The sequence below is a fragment of the Meles meles genome, chromosome 18 (genome assembly GCF_922984935.1).
Source record: "Meles meles chromosome 18, mMelMel3.1 paternal haplotype, whole genome shotgun sequence".
Lineage (NCBI taxonomy): Eukaryota > Metazoa > Chordata > Mammalia > Carnivora > Mustelidae > Meles > Meles meles.
This window is the reverse complement of record NC_060083.1, coordinates 24,936,228-24,955,904: the sequence shown is the minus strand read 5'-3', so window position 1 is coordinate 24,955,904 and position 19,677 is coordinate 24,936,228. Positions and strand designations below refer to the sequence as shown.

Below are 19,677 nucleotides of genomic sequence, written 5' to 3'. Positions count from 1 at the left end.
CAGCAGTGTTTGGGAGCCGTATTGGCTGCTCTGCAGGAAGCCTGGAGATTACTTATGATGGGGCCAGGCATGGAGGAAAAAAAGAACTCATCTTGAGAGCATCTGCAATTGGCAGTTTGTTTGCAGTATTGAGGAAGTGATGGGGAGGGGTGAACAGAGCCTACAGGGTAAGCACAAGCTTGGGAAGTCAGTGCTGGTTAGGATTCATTTTTATGCCTGGGAATAGTCTACCTGTTCTCAGCTAGAAGTCACTGATGAGAAAGCAAGTGCATGTCCTGGGTAGGGGGAAGTAGGGGCTGCTTTTCCAAGACTTTTTATTTTTAAGTAATCTCTACACCTACCTTGGGGCTTGAACTTAAAACCCTGAGATCAAGAGTTGCACGCTCTACTGATGAGCCAGTTGGCACCCCGGAGCTGCTTTTCTGATGGCTTGAACCTTAGTTCCAGAAGATCAGAAAATCTTGAATGGGGAAACCAAAGAAGAAACAAGTAATGATCAACCTTTTCAGTCTGTATCAATAGCCCCTTCCTGACTCGTGGTTCCCATGGGAACAGCCCAGCATCAGTGACTGTGGGATTCACTTCCTAATCGAAGGCGTTGATTTGAGGCCCTCAGAGCTGGCTTTCTTGCTTTCTTTCCTTCCTTCCTTCCTTCCTTTTAACATCTATCTATTTATTTATTTATTTAATCTCGACACCTAATTGTGGGGTTCGAAATCGTGACCTTGAGATCAAGAGTTGCATACTTTTCCCACTGAGCCAGCCCAGTTCCCTTCCTCAGGGCTTTCTGAGGTAGGCTGGGAAAGAGAAGAAAGAGAAAAGAGAAGGCCATGTCTTTATAACCATCCTGATGGTCTGAGTCAATATTTTGGGGTGGAATTAGCTTCTGTCTGGCAGAAGCCTTTGGCCTAATAGGGCATAGGGCTTCTAGGCATTTGGCTGCAGAGTGAGAAAGCCCGGCTGTTTGACAAGGGTGTGTCCACCAGTGGTTCCTGGCTTATGTAGGCCCACCCTCTTCCATGTGCCCAGAGTTGGTTTACTTCATTTCCAGAGACATGTGGTACCTTCCCCCTGTGCTCCCTGGCCGGACAGGGTCAGGTGGGTGGGACCAAGAGCTATGCTGTTTTTCGTGATGATGTTTTTTGCCAGTGTCTCAGGCCCACCCACTGCATCTTCCTGGGCTCCCACTCCTAGTGATAGGGTCTCCTTTTTTCTTAGCTGGGTGTCTTAGTTCTTTGGGACAAGGGCAGGCATCATTGTCCTAGGCCTGAGGAGGCTGCAATCCCCGTCTTGTCTCCTTAGGGCTCTTTATCTGATGTAATGATCTGACCCCCAGCCCCATCTCAGTGTGGCTGCTTTCTGCTTTCCCAGGGTATGGAGCCCCTGTGCCAGAAGTGTCCCTCACTTGGAGCTTAGGGAGGCCAGCCTTACTTAACCCCTTTGGATTAACAAAACTGCCTTCACTTGTCTCATTGGGATTAAAGGATCAGAATATCAAGAGAGATTAAAGGAGGAAGATGCCAGCCCAGCAGACTGATCCTCTTAGAGCTTGCCCTCTGATTCCTGCATCTGATGAGGAACCAAATGAAGGGGATTAGTCTCTGCCTGGGTGTGCATGTGTGTGTGTGTGTGTGTGCGTGTGCACGTGTCCATTCCCCCTCCCCCAACCAAACAGCAGCACCAGCCGACCCAGTCCCCTCCATTGGGCCCTTTCTTCAGCCTGCCCTCTAGGATTGCTGAGTCAGTGGTTAGGTGTTCTTATGACTCTTCTCTAAAACACAACTAACATTCCTTCTTAGGATCCCCTTGCTTAGCCAGACCCTGACCCACTTGTTAGGGGTTTTCGTCTCACCTCAGTGCCAAGGGCTGGACTTGGAAAGGCATAGAGACAGCTTGGTGTTCCCTGGGGACATTGAGGCAGCACTGATATTTCTTAGGATTAGCAAAGTCAAGGTGACAGGCTCCCGCCCAGATGTTCCTTTCTGTGGGATTAACTGAGCCCGGATCGCTTGCCTGGGCTTTTCCTTGGCATTTTATGCCAGGTGTTTACTTTGGAAGTTAGGGCTCCTTCAGTTTTATGGTGAAGAGTGAATTGTCCCGGCGAGTGCTGCGTCCCTTTTGGACTTTGCCCAGAAATTTCCCTGCAGCGCTCGTGAAGCTGCCCAGGAAAGCAGGCGTCCGAGTTTGAGGTGCAGCAGCCCCGGAAGCCGCCATGCCCTTTGCTCTTGCAGACAGCGGTGTCGGCGGTGCTGCCCAGAGATGCAGCCTCTCCGGTTCAATCTCAGAAGGAGAAAAACCCTTGTCTGTCCCTCCCAGGAATCCCAGGAGTTTGGGGAGGGGAACGTGGAGGTTGAGGAAAAACCTTTACACCCCCAATGTCATCCAGTCCCTCTTTTTCTCATACTCTCGAAACCTGTTCCTGGTGGCACTGGCGGTGACAGGGAAAACACATCCTTTGGTGTAGATGTAGCTTCCCGCATTAACTGTCGCTGTTCATTCTTTTTGTCTGGTTTTCTCCACCGAACAGCTTCCCTCCAAGAGCAGGGAGTAGAAGGACCTGGGCAGAGCTCAGGTCATTGGTCCTAACGCTGAGTTGTCCTGAGGGGGTTAGAGGAGGCCAGTAATCTTGACCGGTGACTTGCCAGGGTGGCCTATGACCCAAATAGAAGAAAACTAGGTCCTTGCCGTCTAGTAAGTGCCAACGCGGAGGGTGCACTTGTCAAATTGGGAGTAAAGGTACATACTGTGGGGTAGGAATCTGTGTTATCCATAATGGGAAATAGGACACTTGCTTCAGCCCTGCCAGGATTCTGGAAAGCATCTGGAGGTTTGGTTGCCTGCAAGAATGTTCTGGAGCTGCTGGCAGGGGGACGAGGTGCACAACACTGGAGAAAGTATAAGTCGATGAGCCAGTTTACAGCAGAGATTGTGGATTTCACAGAGCAACTTTCTTTAACAAGAAGTCATGTGTTAGGATCTGTTTAAATGAATAGGATAAAGAGAAGTCTAGCAGCCAACCCAGATCTGGTTTTAGGGTCCTAATGCTAGAGGCAGATTCAGGGGAAAGGCTACTTTGGATCCTATAATGTGTTCTCTGGATAGTGGTATGAGGTTAAATATATTCACCTGCCTCCTTAAGCCTTGATGGAGGATGTAAACATGGGAGGGAGGAAATGAAACGCATCTGATAGCTAAGGAGAGGCCACGGAGCCATGTTCGTAGTTGCTGTGGGTAGATTTGGGCAAGGTCCCACGTTGCAACTGCAGAACGAGGGGGGCGTGTGGTGGTGGGAGGGTGGATCCCAGAGTGGTCCCATTGAACGGTTGCTGGCAACTGGATTGTGTGCGCCTGGTGAGAATTCTGCCCTGACAGTAACTCCTGTGTCTCTGTGTCTTTTAGTATCAAGTAGGGCAGCTGTATTCTGTGGCCGAGGCCAGCAAAAATGAAACAGGGGGTGGAGAAGGCGTGGAGGTCCTGGTGAACGAGCCCTATGAGAAGGACGGTGAGAAAGGCCAGTACACACACAAGATCTACCACTTACAGAGGTATGTGGCTGAGCAGCCAAGCCAGAAGGCAGCCAAGTATTGAAGTGGAGATCATGGATAATGGGGGGTGTTTCCGTGTTATTAGCTGATTGCTCAGGTTGCTTCACCTGTGAGAGTGGGTGTGCGTGGCACTTCTTTGCTCACTTAAAAGGTTTTATTTTTTACTTTATGATTTTTTTTTCTAAATATTTTATTTATTTTATAGATATCACAAGTAGGCAGAGAGGCAGGCAGAGAGAGAGGGAAGAAGCAGGCTTCCTGCTGAGCAGAGAGCCTAATGCGGGGCTCAATCCTAGGACCCTGAGATCATGACCCGAGCCGAAGACAGAGGCCTCAACCCACTGAGCCACCCAGGCGCCCCTATTATTATTTTTTTTTAACACTTGTCCCAACCAGGCTCCTAGTCCCCAGAGATGGTGGTGTTTAGTTCCTTAGTTGTGAGTTTAGGGGTGTGTGTGTGTGTGTGTGTAAGTAAGTGGGTGTTCCATTTTCTTTATTCTCTGATGTACATGAGATCAGACTGTGCATACTGTTCTTGACTTTGCTCCTGTCATCATAGCTGCCTTCCACTGTCAGTGTATTCTGCCCTGTTCTTTGAGAGGATGCCTGGCATTGTGCTGTACAGGTGTGCTGTGGCTCGTTTCCCCCGTCCTCCCCTGACGGATGTTTATAGTCATTTCCAGATGTTGACATACAGCATTCCCATACAATGCCTGGCACACAAATCTTGTGCCATACTTATGTGTGTAAATTTGTAGTAAATGCTCCTAAAAGTGAAATTGCGGGACAGATAGTATTTTAAATTCTGATATTGTGGGGCGCTTGGGTGGCTCAGTGGGTTAAAGCCTCTGCCTTCGGCTCAGGTCATGATCTCAGGGTCCTGGGATCGAGCCCCACATCGGGGTCTCTGCTCAGCAGGGAGCCTGCTTCCTCTTCTCTCTCTGCCTGCCTCTCTGCCTACTTGTGATCTCTGCCTCTGTCAAATAAATACATTAAAAAAAAAAATTCTGATATTGTAAAATCATTTACCAGAGAAATTTTGGTACTTCTCTGTGGATCAAGGGCATGAATATTTAAAAGTGAGTCTGATTTGTATCCCCAGATCCATAGCAAACCACGCAAATTTGCTGAATCTCTAATTGAAAGAGTAATATTTCAGTGGACTATAAGCAGCATTGAAAGCCATAATAAACATAACACCAGCTTCAGGGCACCTGGTTCGCTCAGTCGGTTAAGCATCTGCCTTCAGCTCAGGTCATCATCCCAGCGTCCTCTGATTGAGTCCCACATCAGGCTCCTTGCTCAGAGGGGAGCCTGCTTCTCCCTCTGCCTGCAGCTCCTTCTGCTTATACTCTCTCTCTGACAAATAAATAAAATCTTAAAAACAAAAAATGACAACAACAAAAACTATACACCATCTTGAATGGAAGTTGACCTAAGCTAGTTTTAGAAACTGTCCAGTACAGGAAAAAGTAAACTTGATAAATCTTTTTTAACTGTGGTAAAACATGCATAACACAAAATTCACCATTTTTTTAAAGATTTATGTATTTGAGAGAGAGAGAGTGTGAGAGCAGTGTTGGGGTGGGCAGAGGGAGAGAGAATCCTACGCAGACTCTGTGCTGAGCGCCAAGCCCGCTGAGGGGCTTGATCCCAAGACCTCGAGATCACGACCTGAGTCAAAACCAATAGTTGGCCGACTGTGCCACCCAGGCAGCCCCCCCACTTTTTTTTTTTTAACACTATTTTTAAGTTCAGCGACTGTAAGTACATTCACATTGCTATGAAATGTAAACCAGGATCTTCATTTCTCGTCACTGAACTGACTAGAAATGAAACCAATTTCATTTTCATTTGGGAAAATCCCTGATTTAGCGTTGTCTAGTGCCCTGGAGCTGTAGAAGTGCTCAGTGTAGAGGTCACGGATTTTGGGAGAGCTGGAACCAGGGAGAGGGCAGCACCGTGAAGTGGGGGATGTCTGCCATGATCCCATTTCCTTGCCATTGTGCTCTTTGCCCTCCGTGTCTCCTCTGCATCCTCCTCCGTCCCTCCTCTGCGTTGACTGCCAGCCAGCCAGTCCTTACTGAGCCATTAGCAGCTGATTCGGATAAGGCTCAGGACATGCCTATCCCATAGTGCATTTGGGGTTTTTTTTAAAGAGCACTTTGCAAACAGATAGTGAGGTTAGTAGAAGGGGCCAGTTTGTTCCTTATGAGTCAGGTGGTCCAACCAAAGTGTCCGAGAGGAGGTCTGTACATGTGGAGGGTGGGTCTTGTCTTACCCTCTTCCTTTATTTTATTTTATTTTTTTTAAAGTTTTTACTTATTTGACAGAGAGCACAAGCAGGCAGAGAGGCAGGCAGGGGGGTGGGGAAGCAGGCTCTTCACTCAATACCAGGACCCGAGATCATGACCCAAGCCGAAGGCAGAGGCCTAACCCACTGAGCCACCCAGGCACCCCTACCCTCTTACTTTAAAGAGAAGAGGTAAACTCTGAGCTGCCACCACCACTCTTTATTTAAACCCAAAACCCTCAACTGCAAAAAACAAATCAAAACCAGCAGTGCCGAATGCCTTGAGCACCTCTCCTCATTATGATCAAAGCCTTCCTATCAGCCATCTAGCTGCTGCAGTCAGAAACATGGGTTCCCCACCCCCCCTTCCTCATCCCTCATATCAAGTCCTTTTGACTCCAACTCTTTCGGTACCTCCAGCGTTTTCATTTCCTTCTGTCATCTCTTGCATGGATTACTACAGCAGCCTCCTGACTGCGCTCCCTGCTTTTCATTTCTCTGCACAACTTTGAGTGTTCTGTCCAAAGATAGATGTGGATGGTTTTCCTTGGGATCCTTGGGATCAAGTCCAGACTCCTTCACGTAACTTACAAGATCATTTATGACCTAACTCTTGATGTTCTCTTATATTCCCTGCCTCATAGCTTACACCAACTATTCCAAATTTATCTCTATTTCTCCCAGCTTTTCCCACCCCACTGCCATCCTTTTATTTAGCTCAGTCCTACTCATTCTCTACTCTGTGTGTTCATTTAATTCTTACTCTTCCTAAGGAGCCTCCCCACGTACCATACCGCCCACACCACGTTCTCCCCGTGCTCTGCCCCCCAGAGCCCGGTGCTCACCCACTGCGGCACACACTTAAAACAGTGCTGGCCTCTGCCTGGCTGGGTAGACTCCCCGCTAGAACGTAAGCTCCAGGAAGTCAGGAGCTATGTCTGTGTGATTTCTGTAGATATCCTCGTGCCTGGCACACAGGAAGACTTATTTTGAATGAGTGCGGCAATGAGTGAATGAATCTCAGAGGGTTGCCCTGAGTGTCTGGATTGTCTCTCTGCTGGGTTTAGCTCTTTCGTTTTAGGCCTCAGGCGCTTAAGCTGATGAGATTGTTGGAGCCTACTAAAGACTGTATAGATTACCAGTTAAGAACTAAGGAAGAGGAATAAATGCATCTTAAAAAAAAAAAAAAAAAAGGCTCATACTATACCTGCTGTTCTATAACCTGAGACAAAAAGAACTGAATGGAAGAAATATTTTGTCCTGGGAGGCAGATAGCCCTGAGACCCTCCTGGCCTCCCAGAACTGATGACAGCAGATCAGATCATCTTGGTCCCATATTCTCTTTTTTTTTTTTTTCTTTTTAAAGATTTTATTTTTTTATTTATGACAGAGAGAGATCACAAGTAGGCAGAGAGGCAGGCAGAGAGAGTGAGAGGGAAGCAGGCTCCCTGCCGAGCAGAGAGCCAGATGCGGGACTCGATCCCAGGACCCTGAGATCATGACCTGAGCCGAAGGCAGCAGCTTAAACCACTGAGCCACCCAGGCGCCCGGTCCCATATTCTCAGTCTAAAAGCCAGTCACTGTGGCCCATAAACCTAGCTGGGTCCACTCAAAGGTATCCCATCCTTGGCATCGTGTAGTAGAAGGCCCTGGGCCCGGTGAGCTCGGGAAAAATGGGTCATGATAATGTAAGGACTGATAAACCACAGCAGGTAGCCAAGGGTCCCAGCTGCTGTCCTGTTCCCAATGGGTGGTGAGATGCTGGGGCGAGTTGTGGGTGGATGTTAGTAGGCAGCTGAGCTGGGGTATCAGGCTCCAACAGGTAGCTTCTCACAGAGGAGTAACCTGCTTATCCCATGGAGACTTGCTTGCCAACCCCGCTGAAGAAGTGGAAGCTATGGCCTGAAGACTATGATGTACCAGCCCATCGTCTTCTCTGTTCTCCATTTCTCTTTGTAACTGCCTTTTCTTACCACAGCAAAGTGCCCACGTTCGTTCGAATGCTAGCCCCAGAGGGAGCCCTGAATATACATGAAAAGGCATGGAATGCCTACCCTTACTGCAGAACTGGTAAGTGCAGCCCAGACCGGAAGCTGGAGTAGGGGCCCCAAGCTAGATGGAGGGTGTGGTCAAGTAGGTCAAGTAAGGGTGGCCGTGAATTAGGGTTTTGTGTTCCACCTCCATTTTCCAGAGTAAGTCTATGAAAGGATGAGCTTGGGGACTCCCCCCCCTCCTCAGGCTGGTGGTGAGTGTCACTGTCGTCTAGTCAAGTGTGGCAGCCATTTGGGGGGGAACCGTCAAGTAGTCACAGCCTAAGATGGCACAGAACCAGCCCCTCTTGGTTGGGTCGGTATAATAATGATGACTGTTTTCACTGTTTACAGAAGCAGTGTTCTCTGTTTAAATTGTGGAAAATACATACAAACAGAAGAAAATAATCACCCAGGCTGCTTCCATTTCTAGATAGTCAGTGTTGACATTTTGGTGTCTTTTTATCTAATCCTTTTTTTAATGCTTACGCGTTTATCTCCAGGCACATTTTGAAGACAAATTTTAGATCAAATCATACTAATTCTTAAATTGCTCATTTTTTATTTAGAATCTTTTCCCTGTCACCATAGAGTCTGCTATTTTTTAAGCTTGTAATGTCTGCGTAGTGTTCCATCCTGTGAGAGCACTGTGATCTTTCTAAACCACTTACTTATTGTTAGATATTGGAATTTCCAGTTTAATGTACTATATCTGGGTTTGGCTTAGAAACCAGCTTTGAGACCAAGGAACTCTTGAAAGAGACAGTCATAGGAAAGGACCTATAGGTCAATTTTCTTGCCCTGGAGAGGGCCAGGCCTGACACCAAGAAAACGTAGCAACGAAATCCTGATTTTTTTTTTAAGATGTTATTTATTTATTTGACAGACAGAGATCACAAGTAGGCAGAGAGGCAGTGAGGGGCGGGGTGGGGGGAGCGGTGCGCGGGAAGCAGGCTCCCTGCTGATCAGAGAGCCTGATGCAGGGTTGGATTCCATGATCATGACCTGAGCAGAAGGCAGAGGCTTTAACCCACTGAACCACCCAGGCATCCCCAAAATCTGATTTTGTTGGGAAAAAGTTGGAATAAGCCCAATTTTTCTTTTATGACAAAGGATTTAGAAACAGCTATCCCCTAAATATATAACACACAGAATAATATACATGCCAGATTTGTGGGGTTGGAGACAAAGAGGAGGGAGTTCACTGCTAAGAGCCCTGAAATAATGGCTTATAAAAACCAGCATATTCTATAATTTAAGGTGGGAGTAGAGGTGAAATTATTGTCTTAATCTTGGCTAGTCTCTAACTAGAATTTCTGGAAAGGAAAGACTTGAAGGCAGAGAACTTTCTCTTCTAGACCTTCTGGGATTCCCTTTGAGTAGTTCAGAGTCTTAGCTTTTTAGGATTCCTAGGTCTTGAGGGCTAATAGTGATCCATAACCTCAGAGGTCCCCTAGAACTTGAGTGTGAGTTGAGTGACCTTTCCCCTAGACAGCCCACATTTGTCGGCAGAGACAGTCTGGCTCTGAGGCCCTCCTGGCAGCCTCGACCTCCGTGTACTGTTACACTGGTCTTACTTGTTGGACTCCCCAGATTGTACCTGACGAGGGTGCTCCACCCGTGTAGTCCTTATCCCGTGGACTTTGGGAACGACTAAAGTCTAGAGCAATAATCTCTCTCTCTAGTCCTCAGTGGCCCTGCATGAGCCTGGGATGAAGCACCTGGTGTCAGGAGATGTACAATCATGGATGGAACCTGGGATGTGTAACACTTAGAGTTTCACTGACGTAGCTGAAAACGCAAATGTCACTACTCCCTGGACATTGAGCAGGAAGTTGTTAAATTCTTGTAAAAGAGGCAGGCACATGCTTTCTTAAGACAGTGTGCACTGTGGCTGGGTGTGTCTTGTCTAGGGCCAAAGGTGAATTTTCTTTATGTCCAGGAGAGGTGCCATTGAACATGCGCCATAAGAACCTTAAGCAACTTGGCATAAGGGAGGCAAACCGACAGCTGGACTCCTCCATGCCTGGGTCAGTGTTCTGCATACAGAGCTTTTGCCGATGGAGAGATGCTGCTACACCTCTGTCCTCCGTGTAATTCTGGGGAGAGCGTGCTACAGCCGGCATGGGCATTTTTCTAGAAGCCCGGTGTTCCTTCACATATTGTCTTGATCCTTGGCCGAAAGGAAAAAAAAAAAAGAAAAATATAATTTCTAAATATTCAGTGAAGAGGAGAAGCAGGAAGTAGGGGAGGGAAGGTTGGTTTCCTCAAGTGGGTGCTGACCTCACAGTGAGAACCCTCCATCATACAGAACGGGTATGTTAACTCTTAGATCTGCTTAGTTAGACATCACTCTTTTAAAGTCAGAGATAGGAGTAAGAAGGCTACTTTCCAGTTCCCTCTGGGGATTGGTGGGAGAAAGATCAGTAGTTCAGACCCCTTTGCGTGGCAGAAGTAGATTAAAGTTTGAGGTGGGAATGGGTTAAGGAGCATAGGGTAAAAGTCTCCCTGCCTTTTAGAAGGCTCTGCCCTTACTCTGAGTGGGACAAAACCAGATTTGTGATACTTTGTGTACTATCTGCTTTTTCTGCCCTCTTATTTCTTTCTGTTTCTTTCCTCCTGATGCTGATAGGTTAGGACAGGACGGGGGTGGTTAAGAGGATGGCAGGGCCTGTGAATGAAAGTAAGAAGAGGGAAATAAATGTTTCTCCTCCTGCCTCTCCCTCTAACCTTAGCCCTGACCTGAGTATAGTCTCACTAAACCATGGTTTTAAAGTACCTTATTAGTCTTATTTGGAGAGCCCTACTTCCCAACTGCAAAGGATTTCCTGAGACACCCCCCACCCTGCCCCAGTGTACCTAGGGTTGCAGTTTAAAGAAAAGGAAATGGTCTGAATGCAGAGGTGTTGGGAGGGACAGCAGGCAGGACTAGAGAAGACTGGGGGAGTTTGGTCACCCAGGTTGGCATTAAAGGCCAGGGAGGGTCAGCATCCTCATAGGTTCAGAAACCTAGTTCATCAGAACTGAGTGGATCCTTTTCTCAGGGTCCAGGAAAGACTGATGTACGAAAACCCTAAATGCCAATATGTTAAGTTATATTGAAATACGGAATTACCAACAACACTGGGTAATCCTGTTTGTTGATTAAGGATTAAGGTGTCTTCCCCTGTGAGCTCTTCCCTTTGGGAAACCGGAGTAGAGTCAGAATGCCAACATGCAGTGGACATGCCTGTGGCTTAAATGCTCAGACTCTTGTGTCCGTTGATGAGCATATTCCATCCCTACCGAGGCCAGACTAGAAGACTGCTTGGAAACATGGGTTCAGAGTCTGGTGGTTAGTTGGGGGAACCTTCATGGCTCGTGTCGTCAAACCGCATCCGGCGGACCCTGCGCTCTTCGTTCTAGAGATGGAGCTGCTGCCAGATGAGCCACATAGGCAGCCTGAGGCTCTGGCCGTCAGCGCAGCACAGGAGAATGGCTGCCGGCTGACCTGGCCTCTGCGCGCTTCTACTCAATGAACGTCATGCCCACCGTTTCCTTTTTTAGTTAACTGATTTTCTCCAAGCTGATGACGGGGCGATTACTTGAGTAGGTCATGTGGTTATAATCCTAACCCGATGCTTTCTTGCAAGTACCTTTCACTGGATACAGGGAAATGACTAGTAGTTTCCTGGATTGTTTCTCCACAAGGTGGACCTTATCCCTTATATTTCACCCTTCCCTCCTCTTCATCTCAGCGGTAACTGTAGTTTCAGCTTTGGAGTTACGGAGTTTGACCGTTAGCCCCATAAACTATCCCATATGGCCGTGTGACATCTGTCAGAGACTGAGATAACTCCTAAATTCAGAAGGTACAGAGTGATCTAGGCTGTTGTCAGGAGGAGAGCTGCGTTGTTCCCCAGTGACATTAGAGCTGTAGTCATTTTCTCTGATAAATAATTGAACCGCGGTTTCCGAGGGGTCTCATTACAATGAGCAGGAGCATAGAGGGCGCGAGGTTTGGTTACAGTGAGAGGAAGCGTGCAGCAGGCAGACAGATAGTGCCTGGCTGAAAGTGTCCTCTCTGGGCCCCGGGAGGCGGCAGGACAGAAGGTGATCCTCTGATGGCCGAGTGGCGGGTCCCAGTGCTTCAGCTCCCCAGAGCTGGTCCCCTTTCCTCGCCCAGCTGCAGAGAATCTCGGGGACTGATAGTGGCATCACTTTAATGAAATTCCGGATTGGGTCTCTTGGCTTCTGTAGGAGGGAAACTTGAGGGTTGGTGCATTTGAGGGACCAAATGCCCCCATAGGGCTTGAAGGGCGGTTGTGGACAAGCCCCGGGGTGTGGAGAACTCCTTACTGCCATGGTGCCTGGGCTCAAGGGGCAGATACTCATTCAGCCTCATTAATCTTTTTCTTTCTTTTTTCCATATCCTTGCCTTGGAGCAGTTATTACGGTAAGAATTCAGGGGAGCTGGCAGGTGGGTGTCTGTGTGTTGGGGCGGGCGTTGTAAATGATCTATAAGAAGAGAAGAAATAAAAATGTCACCACACTGGAGGTTCCTGGGTATTTGTGTCTGTCAGCAGACCGGCGCTGTTGAAGCTTCATCCTCTCGCTCCTACTGAGGAATCTGTTAATTGGCAAAGTGGCCTCTTGCCTTAAGCTCCATTGGCATGTGGCTTTGTAGGTCCAGCGCTCAGGACCGTGGCGCTCACGTGTGCAGGATGACCTGAGACCCTCCCCTGCCCTTCCCGTGCCATACCTTCTCGGGGTTTCTGAAACCAGTTGTGGCTTCCCCACGGGTGCAGCTGTGGACCCTAGGGAGCACTGTCCACTGGCAAAATAGAGAAGTCAGCAAGGTGTCTTTGCTACGTCCACCCCCTGTGTCATTGCCCCTTCTCTCCACCCTTCTTGGCACCCTCATCCAGGTGCGTGTCCCTGCTGCTAAACAGGTGGCTTCTGCCAGCCTGATTCGGGCTGAGGAGGTCAGAGGTTCATGTGTGCCCCCTTCGAGGAGCACCACATTTTAAAAAGAACTAAGGGAGGAAGCACCGGGGATTCAGTAACAAGAAGAGAACTTCAGGCCTCGGCCAAATACTGGCTGGTGGTTGGGGTGCTGGTGAACCATTCCTTCTCAGGTTAATCATTAGCCCTCTGGGCGAAAGGCAGGATAGCCGAGTGGTTAAACCTGTGGATTTCGAAGTCAGACGAATCTGGTTTTGAGGCCCAGCTCTGTCATTGTCTCTGTGGCCTTGAACAAGTCACCTCCCACCTTTGAGCTTCACTTTCCTCATCTGTAAAATGAGGACAATATTACTAGAGCCGTCACAGGCTGGGATGAAAATTGAACAAGGGAATGTGCCCCTAGCGTATTGTGGGCTCCTAGTCAAGTTAGCTATTCCTGTAAGGGAGAGCCCAGCGTCTCTCAGCCACCTGCCCTCAGTGATGGGAGATGGTTACTCTCCAACTTTGAGTCTAGTGACCATATTTCCCCCCCTTGCAGAATGAGTACATGAAAGAAGACTTTCTGATTAAAATTGAAACCTGGCACAAACCAGATCTTGGCACCCAGGAGAATGTAAGTAGCACTTCCAAGAGCCCAGAGACTTCCAGGCTGCGGGGTGGGGTTTTGAGGCTCTGCCCACCGGCTTCTTCTTCCCTATCCCAGGGCCATCTCTGTGGTCCCGTTTTAACAACCTGTGCTTATACGCTTCCTACCATCATGGGATTACTCTGTCCCCAGTTTGCAAGACATGATCTCTAAAGATTCCTTCTAGGGCCTTCTCCCATCCAAGTACTAACCAGGCCCGACCCTGCTTAGCTTCCGAGATCAGACGAGATCGGGCGCGTTCAGGGTGGTATGGCCGTAGACCTAGGGCCTTCTCATAGAGCTAAGATGGTCTAAAATGCAACTCTTGGCACAGAGGAACTGTATTTTTAAAACATGAAGATTACAGCCTTTATAGAGCACAACGAGAACTCCTCAATTCTAACATGCACCTGTCCTTTTGACCTCAGCAGTTCCACACCTAGGAATTTGTCATGTAGCTATTCTTCCACAGGAGTGAAATAACTTAGCCACAAAGAGATTCATTGCAGCATTTTCTGTGTAGCTAAAGATGAAAAACAGTGTAAGAGCCCATCAGTAGAACACAGTAAAACTGTGGTACAGCCATTTGGTGGTATAGTATGTAGCCGTTAAAAAGAACCAGTAGAAAACAGCCTTCAAGATAAAGTGATGCAGAACCATGTGTGTGCTCCCGTTTGTTCAAAGAGAAAAATCTGTACATGAATGTTTGTATGTGCATGGAATCCAGTAGCAGTGACGTTCCTTGGGAGGGGCCGAAAAGGGTTTTTTTTTTCTTTTAAAGATTTTATTTATTTATTTGACAGAGAGAGGCACAGCGAGAGAGGGAACACAAGCAGGGGGAGTGGGAGACGGAGAAGCAGGCTTCCTGCAGAGCAGGGGGCCTGATGCAGGGCTTGATCCCAAGGCCCCAGGACCATGATCTGAGCCGAAGGCAGACACTTAACGACTGAGCCATCCAGTCGCCCCAAGAAGAAAGTTTTTAAAAGCATCAAAGTAGGGGGTGCCTGGATGGCTCAGTTAGTTAAGCGTCCAACTCTTGATTTTGGCTCAGGTCCATGGGATCTCAGGGCCATGATCTCAGGGCCATGGGATCAAGCTCTGCATTGGGCTCCACGCTGAGCGCAGAGTCTGCTTGAGATTCTCTTTCCCTCTCCCTCTCCCCCCGACTCACATGCATGTGTGTGCACACCCTCTCTCTGTCTCTCTAAGTAAATAATAAATTTTAAAAATCTTTAAAACAAATCAAAGTAAGCAGTCTGTGGCTAAACAGGCAGTATGTCCATGAGTGCTTGCGGTCAGTCTTTACAAAGGGGAACACACGGATATAAGAGCTGTAGGCAGCCCCGCGTGTTGCGGCCTGCTGAAACCGGAACAGTAGTTCCACACATGTATCTACTTAAAACCCTCCTCCCATTCCTTTGGATAACTTTGCATGTATTTCTTTACTGGTGGAAATCTCACGTCTGTGGCTACGGGAATAGCGGTTCCTGGGTCTTCATTCTGGATGAAGGGTGCTTTGTATCTGACAAAAACTACACCATGGTCCTGCTTGTTCCTGCAGGTGCATAAACTGGAGCCTGAGGCGTGGAAACACGTGGAAGCCATATACATAGACATTGCAGATAGAAGCCAAGTACTTAGCAAGGTAGGAATTGTTTAACTAGAGGTCGGCGGCCTTTGAGATGCAAAATGACTTCGAAGTGTCAGGGAAACCCAGGGAACCATACCCAGCTTGGCTCAAAGGGAAGTTCTCTTTTGGCTGTTGTTGTTGTTGTTGTTTTTTAATCTTTTAAATTAGAATTAAGAATTCTCTTATCTTGATTTGGGGATTCCACCAAGAAGATACTGGCCTGTTTGGCCTCTGGAAATATCACCAGACAATATAGGTGCTGAGGATAATTTGCTCAGCCGAATTGACACTTAACGGGAAACTAGTTCTCAAATTCATTTTTTCCAACCCAGTCATTAAAAAACATTCATTGCCTGCCTGTTCTGTTTGGAAGACTGTGTTCTGTGGGTTCTAGCAGAATATATGAAAAGTCAGATGCCCTCCCCTCAAAAAGTTGGTGGTGGCTTCTCAAGTAACACACAGGACAGCACACGCCTAGAAAAGGACAGTCTCTGCTAGACCATGAACTTGGAGAGAGTAGGGACCAGGTAGGCCCTGCTCGGTGCTGAGTTCCTAGGAAGTATTTCTTTAGGGAAGGAAAGGTTAGGTTCCTGCTCATTTAGTACTCTTCCTATCTGACAGAGGCCTCTTGGGATCAGGGCAGAGGAATTTGGCTTTCTGCCCGTTGGTGGGTAGTAAGTGTTTGCTCTCCATGTCCCAGGGGTATGATACCTCTTTTGTGGAGTCACTCTCTCTGTGCTTAAAATATCTTGATTTGTGCATTTCCAAGAAGATATGAAAACTATCTTGTGTTTTCCTTGCCTGTATCCTCACTTCCACCCTCAAAAGTGAGTGGGTTTTTCAAAAAACTTTTTATTTGAAGTATAGCAAAGTGAATATATCCCAATTGTGTAGCTGGATGGATTTTCTCAAATTGAACATATCCACATATTTCTCAAGCAGAAATGCTAATGGAGAGTATGACTCTGTATATTTTGCCAACTCTGGTTGTTTTGTGTGAGTAGAGAGAAGCAGAGGTGGGGAAGATCTAATTAATTTATTTGTGTTTCATTTGTTTAAGAATAGTCGACACAAAAGGTTTATTTTTTTTAAGTGCACATAAATCATCTTCTTAGCTTTGGGAAATACTTGATGACTTGTGTGTGTATGTGTGTGATTTGTTTTCTTCACTATTTTTTTAAGTAGTTATCATAGTAAGTTTGCCTTCCCTGAGCCTGTATTAGCCAGTGCAGAAGAAAAACCAAAGATTAAGCTTTCCTTGAGGCTGATTCACATACGGCGTTGGCTACATTGTAGTTAGGCGACGGGAGGCCGACGGTAGTGCACAAGAGGATAGGTTCTGTGCAGGGGACATTCCCAGTAATGGTTTTATTAAACAAGTCAGTTAACTCTGACTTGTTTTACAGTCAGAGTTACATAAAACACTCTGGCCGTGTTTTATAGTCACTCGCAGAGGTTTAAAAAACAGACTATGCTGCCCTTACCTGCAGATATTTTTTTTTATGAACATTGAAATTTAATAAAATAATATCTAACACTTTGGAGTACTTACACAATTATAAGGTGATTCAGTGCTTTTCAAAAGGATCTATTGTTTCTGTTCTCTTAACAGCAGTCTTTGTATTACTTTTATTTTTTAAATTTTTAAGTTTTTTTTATAAACATATAATGTATTTTTAGCCCCAGGGGTACAGGTCTGTGTATCGCCAGGTTTACACACTTCACAGCACTCACCATAGCACATACCCTCGCCAATGTCCATAACCCAACCACCCTCTCCCTACTCCCCTACCCCCAGCCACCCTCAGTTTGTTTTGTGAGATTAAGAGTTTCTTATGGTTTGTCTCCCTCTCGATCCCATCTTGTTTCATTTATTCTTTTCCTACCCCCCAAACCCCCCATGTTACATCTCCACTTCCTCATATCAGGGAGATCATATGACAGTTGTCTTTCTCCGATTGACTTATTTCGCTAAGCATAATACCCTCTAGTTCCATCCACATCATGGCAAATGGCAAGATTTCATTTCTTTTGATGGCTGCATGGTATTCCATTGTATATATATATATACCACATCTTCTTTATCCACTCATCTGTTGATGGACATCTAGGTTCTTTCCATAGTTTGGCTATTGTGGACTTTGCTACCTGCAGATATTCTTACTTGCTGGATTTTAGGTGGAGTGGCCCAGAAATCTGAATTTTGAAAAACTTTTCCTTAGTAATTTGGATGCTTATCCTGGTTGAAAATCTCTGTCTTAAACAGTAGAAATATGTGCCTACTCAGTCCTGTGACACGTTAATATGGGTAACATTGAAAACAGACCATGGCAGAGAAGATCACAGCGCTTCTCTGAGGCAAATGTAAACCGTTATGTATCGTGTTTATAACATTTTCCCAGATTTTCTCTACACCAGCAGCTTCGAGACTGGTATGAAGTATACTCTCATGAAAAAATCTAATCTCTGTCTCCCTCCCTCCCCCTCCTTTCCCTCCCTCTCCTTCCTACTCCCTTCTTCTCCCTCCCTCTTTCCCTTCCTCCCCAACTCCAATTCTACAACTTCTCTCAGGATTACAAGGCAGAGGAAGACCCAGCAAAATTTAAATCTATCAAAACAGGACGAGGACCCTTGGGCCCAAATTGGAAGGTGCAGTTCACACCCTCACCACCAGGGGGCAGGGCGTTGCATGGGCAGACCTCTCCCCAGGGAGGGTGGGTTAAGGGAGAATCTGAGGTCCGCCCTCTTAGTTACCTGCCTGCCTATATGTGTGTCTCTAATACAGCAAGAACTTGTAAATCAGAAAGACTGCCCATACATGTGTGCATACAAACTGGTTACTGTCAAGTTCAAGTGGTGGGGCCTGCAGAACAAAGTGGAAAACTTTATACATAAGGTAAATGACCAGGGTGAGGCCTCCCCTGTGTGTGTGTGTGTGTGTGTGTGTGTGGCCTCCCCTCTGTGTGTGTGTGTGTGTGTGTGTGTACATAAGGTAAATGACCAGGGTGAGGCCTCCCCTCTGTGTGTGTGTGTGTGTGTGTGTGTGTGTACATAAGGTAAATGACCAGGGTGAGGCCTCCCGTGTGTGTGTGTGTGTGTGTGTGTGTGTGTGTGTGTGTGTTGGTGGGGGTGTATTTTGCCCAACAAGAGAAGATCATACAATCCACGTGTCTTGTGTCCAATGGTGGCTGACATCAGAATATTTCAGTTTGATTTCCCTGACCTCCACTTCCCCTTTCACTTAACTGTCCTACAGCTTAATGCCATCTATCCAGGGGCACGACATGTGACAGGGAAGGAAACTGAAGTAAAAAAAAAAAAAGGAAACAGGAAGGGGCTTGCTATGACTGAACTACAGATAAAACTCAAGTCTTTCTCTTTTCATGAAGCCAAAAGGCAAGAGGCTCTAGGAGCCAAATTCTCCAGGGCCCTGAATTCTTGAACCAGACAGACCAAAGGCATTTTTATAGTTTTTTCTCTGATGTGTTAGAGCCTCATTCTTGGGCCCCCTTTCATAGCTGCTGGCCAGTTTTAACTTGGCCTTGGGCTCTAGAGACAAGAGGGACTGTTGGCACAGTTGTTTCTGGGCCTTGGCTGACCCATGAGCTCATAGGCTGCCTGTCTTGGTAGCATTTTGGGCACAGGGCCTAGCTCGGAGGTAGGTACCTGTACTCTTCAGGGGGCTTCCTCCTCCTTGAAGCAATACCTATTGTCACGTGAGAACAAAAGTCACTGACCTTTGGGGCCTGTGGGCTCATTCATGTAAGCCAGCCAGGCACCTCTTCTCCTGACCTCTTCAAGAAAGTGGGCTTAGTAACACGGAGATCGTGGGAGGGGAGCTACAGCAGTGACCTCTACCTTCTGAGTTCTAACTAGGTCCCCTCCTTTTTGTAGCAAGAAAGGCGTCTGTTTACAAACTTCCACAGGCAGCTGTTCTGTTGGCTCGATAAGTGGGTTGACCTGACTATGGACGACATCCGAAGGATGGAAGAAGAGACGAAGAGACAGCTAGATGAGGTAAGTGGGCTCCTGGAGGAGACTGGGCTCCCGGCTCCGTAAATCCACGAAGGAGGCTGCCCTGTGCGGCTGTTCCTGAGGGCACTGCCTGTGGCTCGAGGAACATATTTGTGTCTGCGGGAGTAAGGTCTGGTGCCAGGTAGTTGAGAACCGCGAGGACGAGAACAGCTAGTGCTCTTGAACTGGCAGTCTAGCCAAGGTCTTGGCATATCGAGAGACACAAATATGGCAGTGTGTGCCGCATGCCAAGTGAGTAACTCTGCAGTGGTTCTTCAGAACTGGGGGGTTGGGGCGCCTGGGTGGCTCAGTGGGTTAAGCCGCTGCCTTCGGCTCAGGTCATGATCTCAGGGTCCTGGGATCGAGTCCCACATCGGGCTCTCTGCTCAGCGGAAAGTCTGCTTCCCTTCCTCTCTCTCTGTCTGCCTCTCTTGTGATTTCTCTCTGTCAAATAAATAAATAAAATCTTAAAAAAAAAAAAAAGAACGGGGGGGTTGGGGGAAGTCCCGCTGGGCTGCAGTATTGGAGGTGACTGTGGGAGGAGGCAGGCTGGCCTGAGGTGTGAGGACCATCCATGCCCCCCACGGAGGACAGCA

The 19,677-nt window shown here is 47.4% G+C and overlaps 1 protein-coding gene across 1 annotated transcript in view; it reads left to right on the top strand.

The window, feature by feature from the left end:
• PITPNA (phosphatidylinositol transfer protein alpha) overlaps positions 1-19,677 on the top strand; it is a 40,014-nt gene that overhangs the window by 6,365 nt on the left and 13,972 nt on the right. Inside the window, exons 3-10 of the mRNA XM_045985991.1 lie at positions 3,400-3,545; positions 7,817-7,908; positions 12,296-12,303; positions 13,351-13,425; positions 14,999-15,082; positions 17,639-17,716; positions 17,853-17,963; positions 18,962-19,084. Of these exons, the coding sequence (XP_045841947.1) occupies positions 3,400-3,545; positions 7,817-7,908; positions 12,296-12,303; positions 13,351-13,425; positions 14,999-15,082; positions 17,639-17,716; positions 17,853-17,963; positions 18,962-19,084 (717 nt within the window). The remainder of the gene's footprint in view (positions 1-3,399; positions 3,546-7,816; positions 7,909-12,295; positions 12,304-13,350; positions 13,426-14,998; positions 15,083-17,638; positions 17,717-17,852; positions 17,964-18,961; positions 19,085-19,677) is intronic.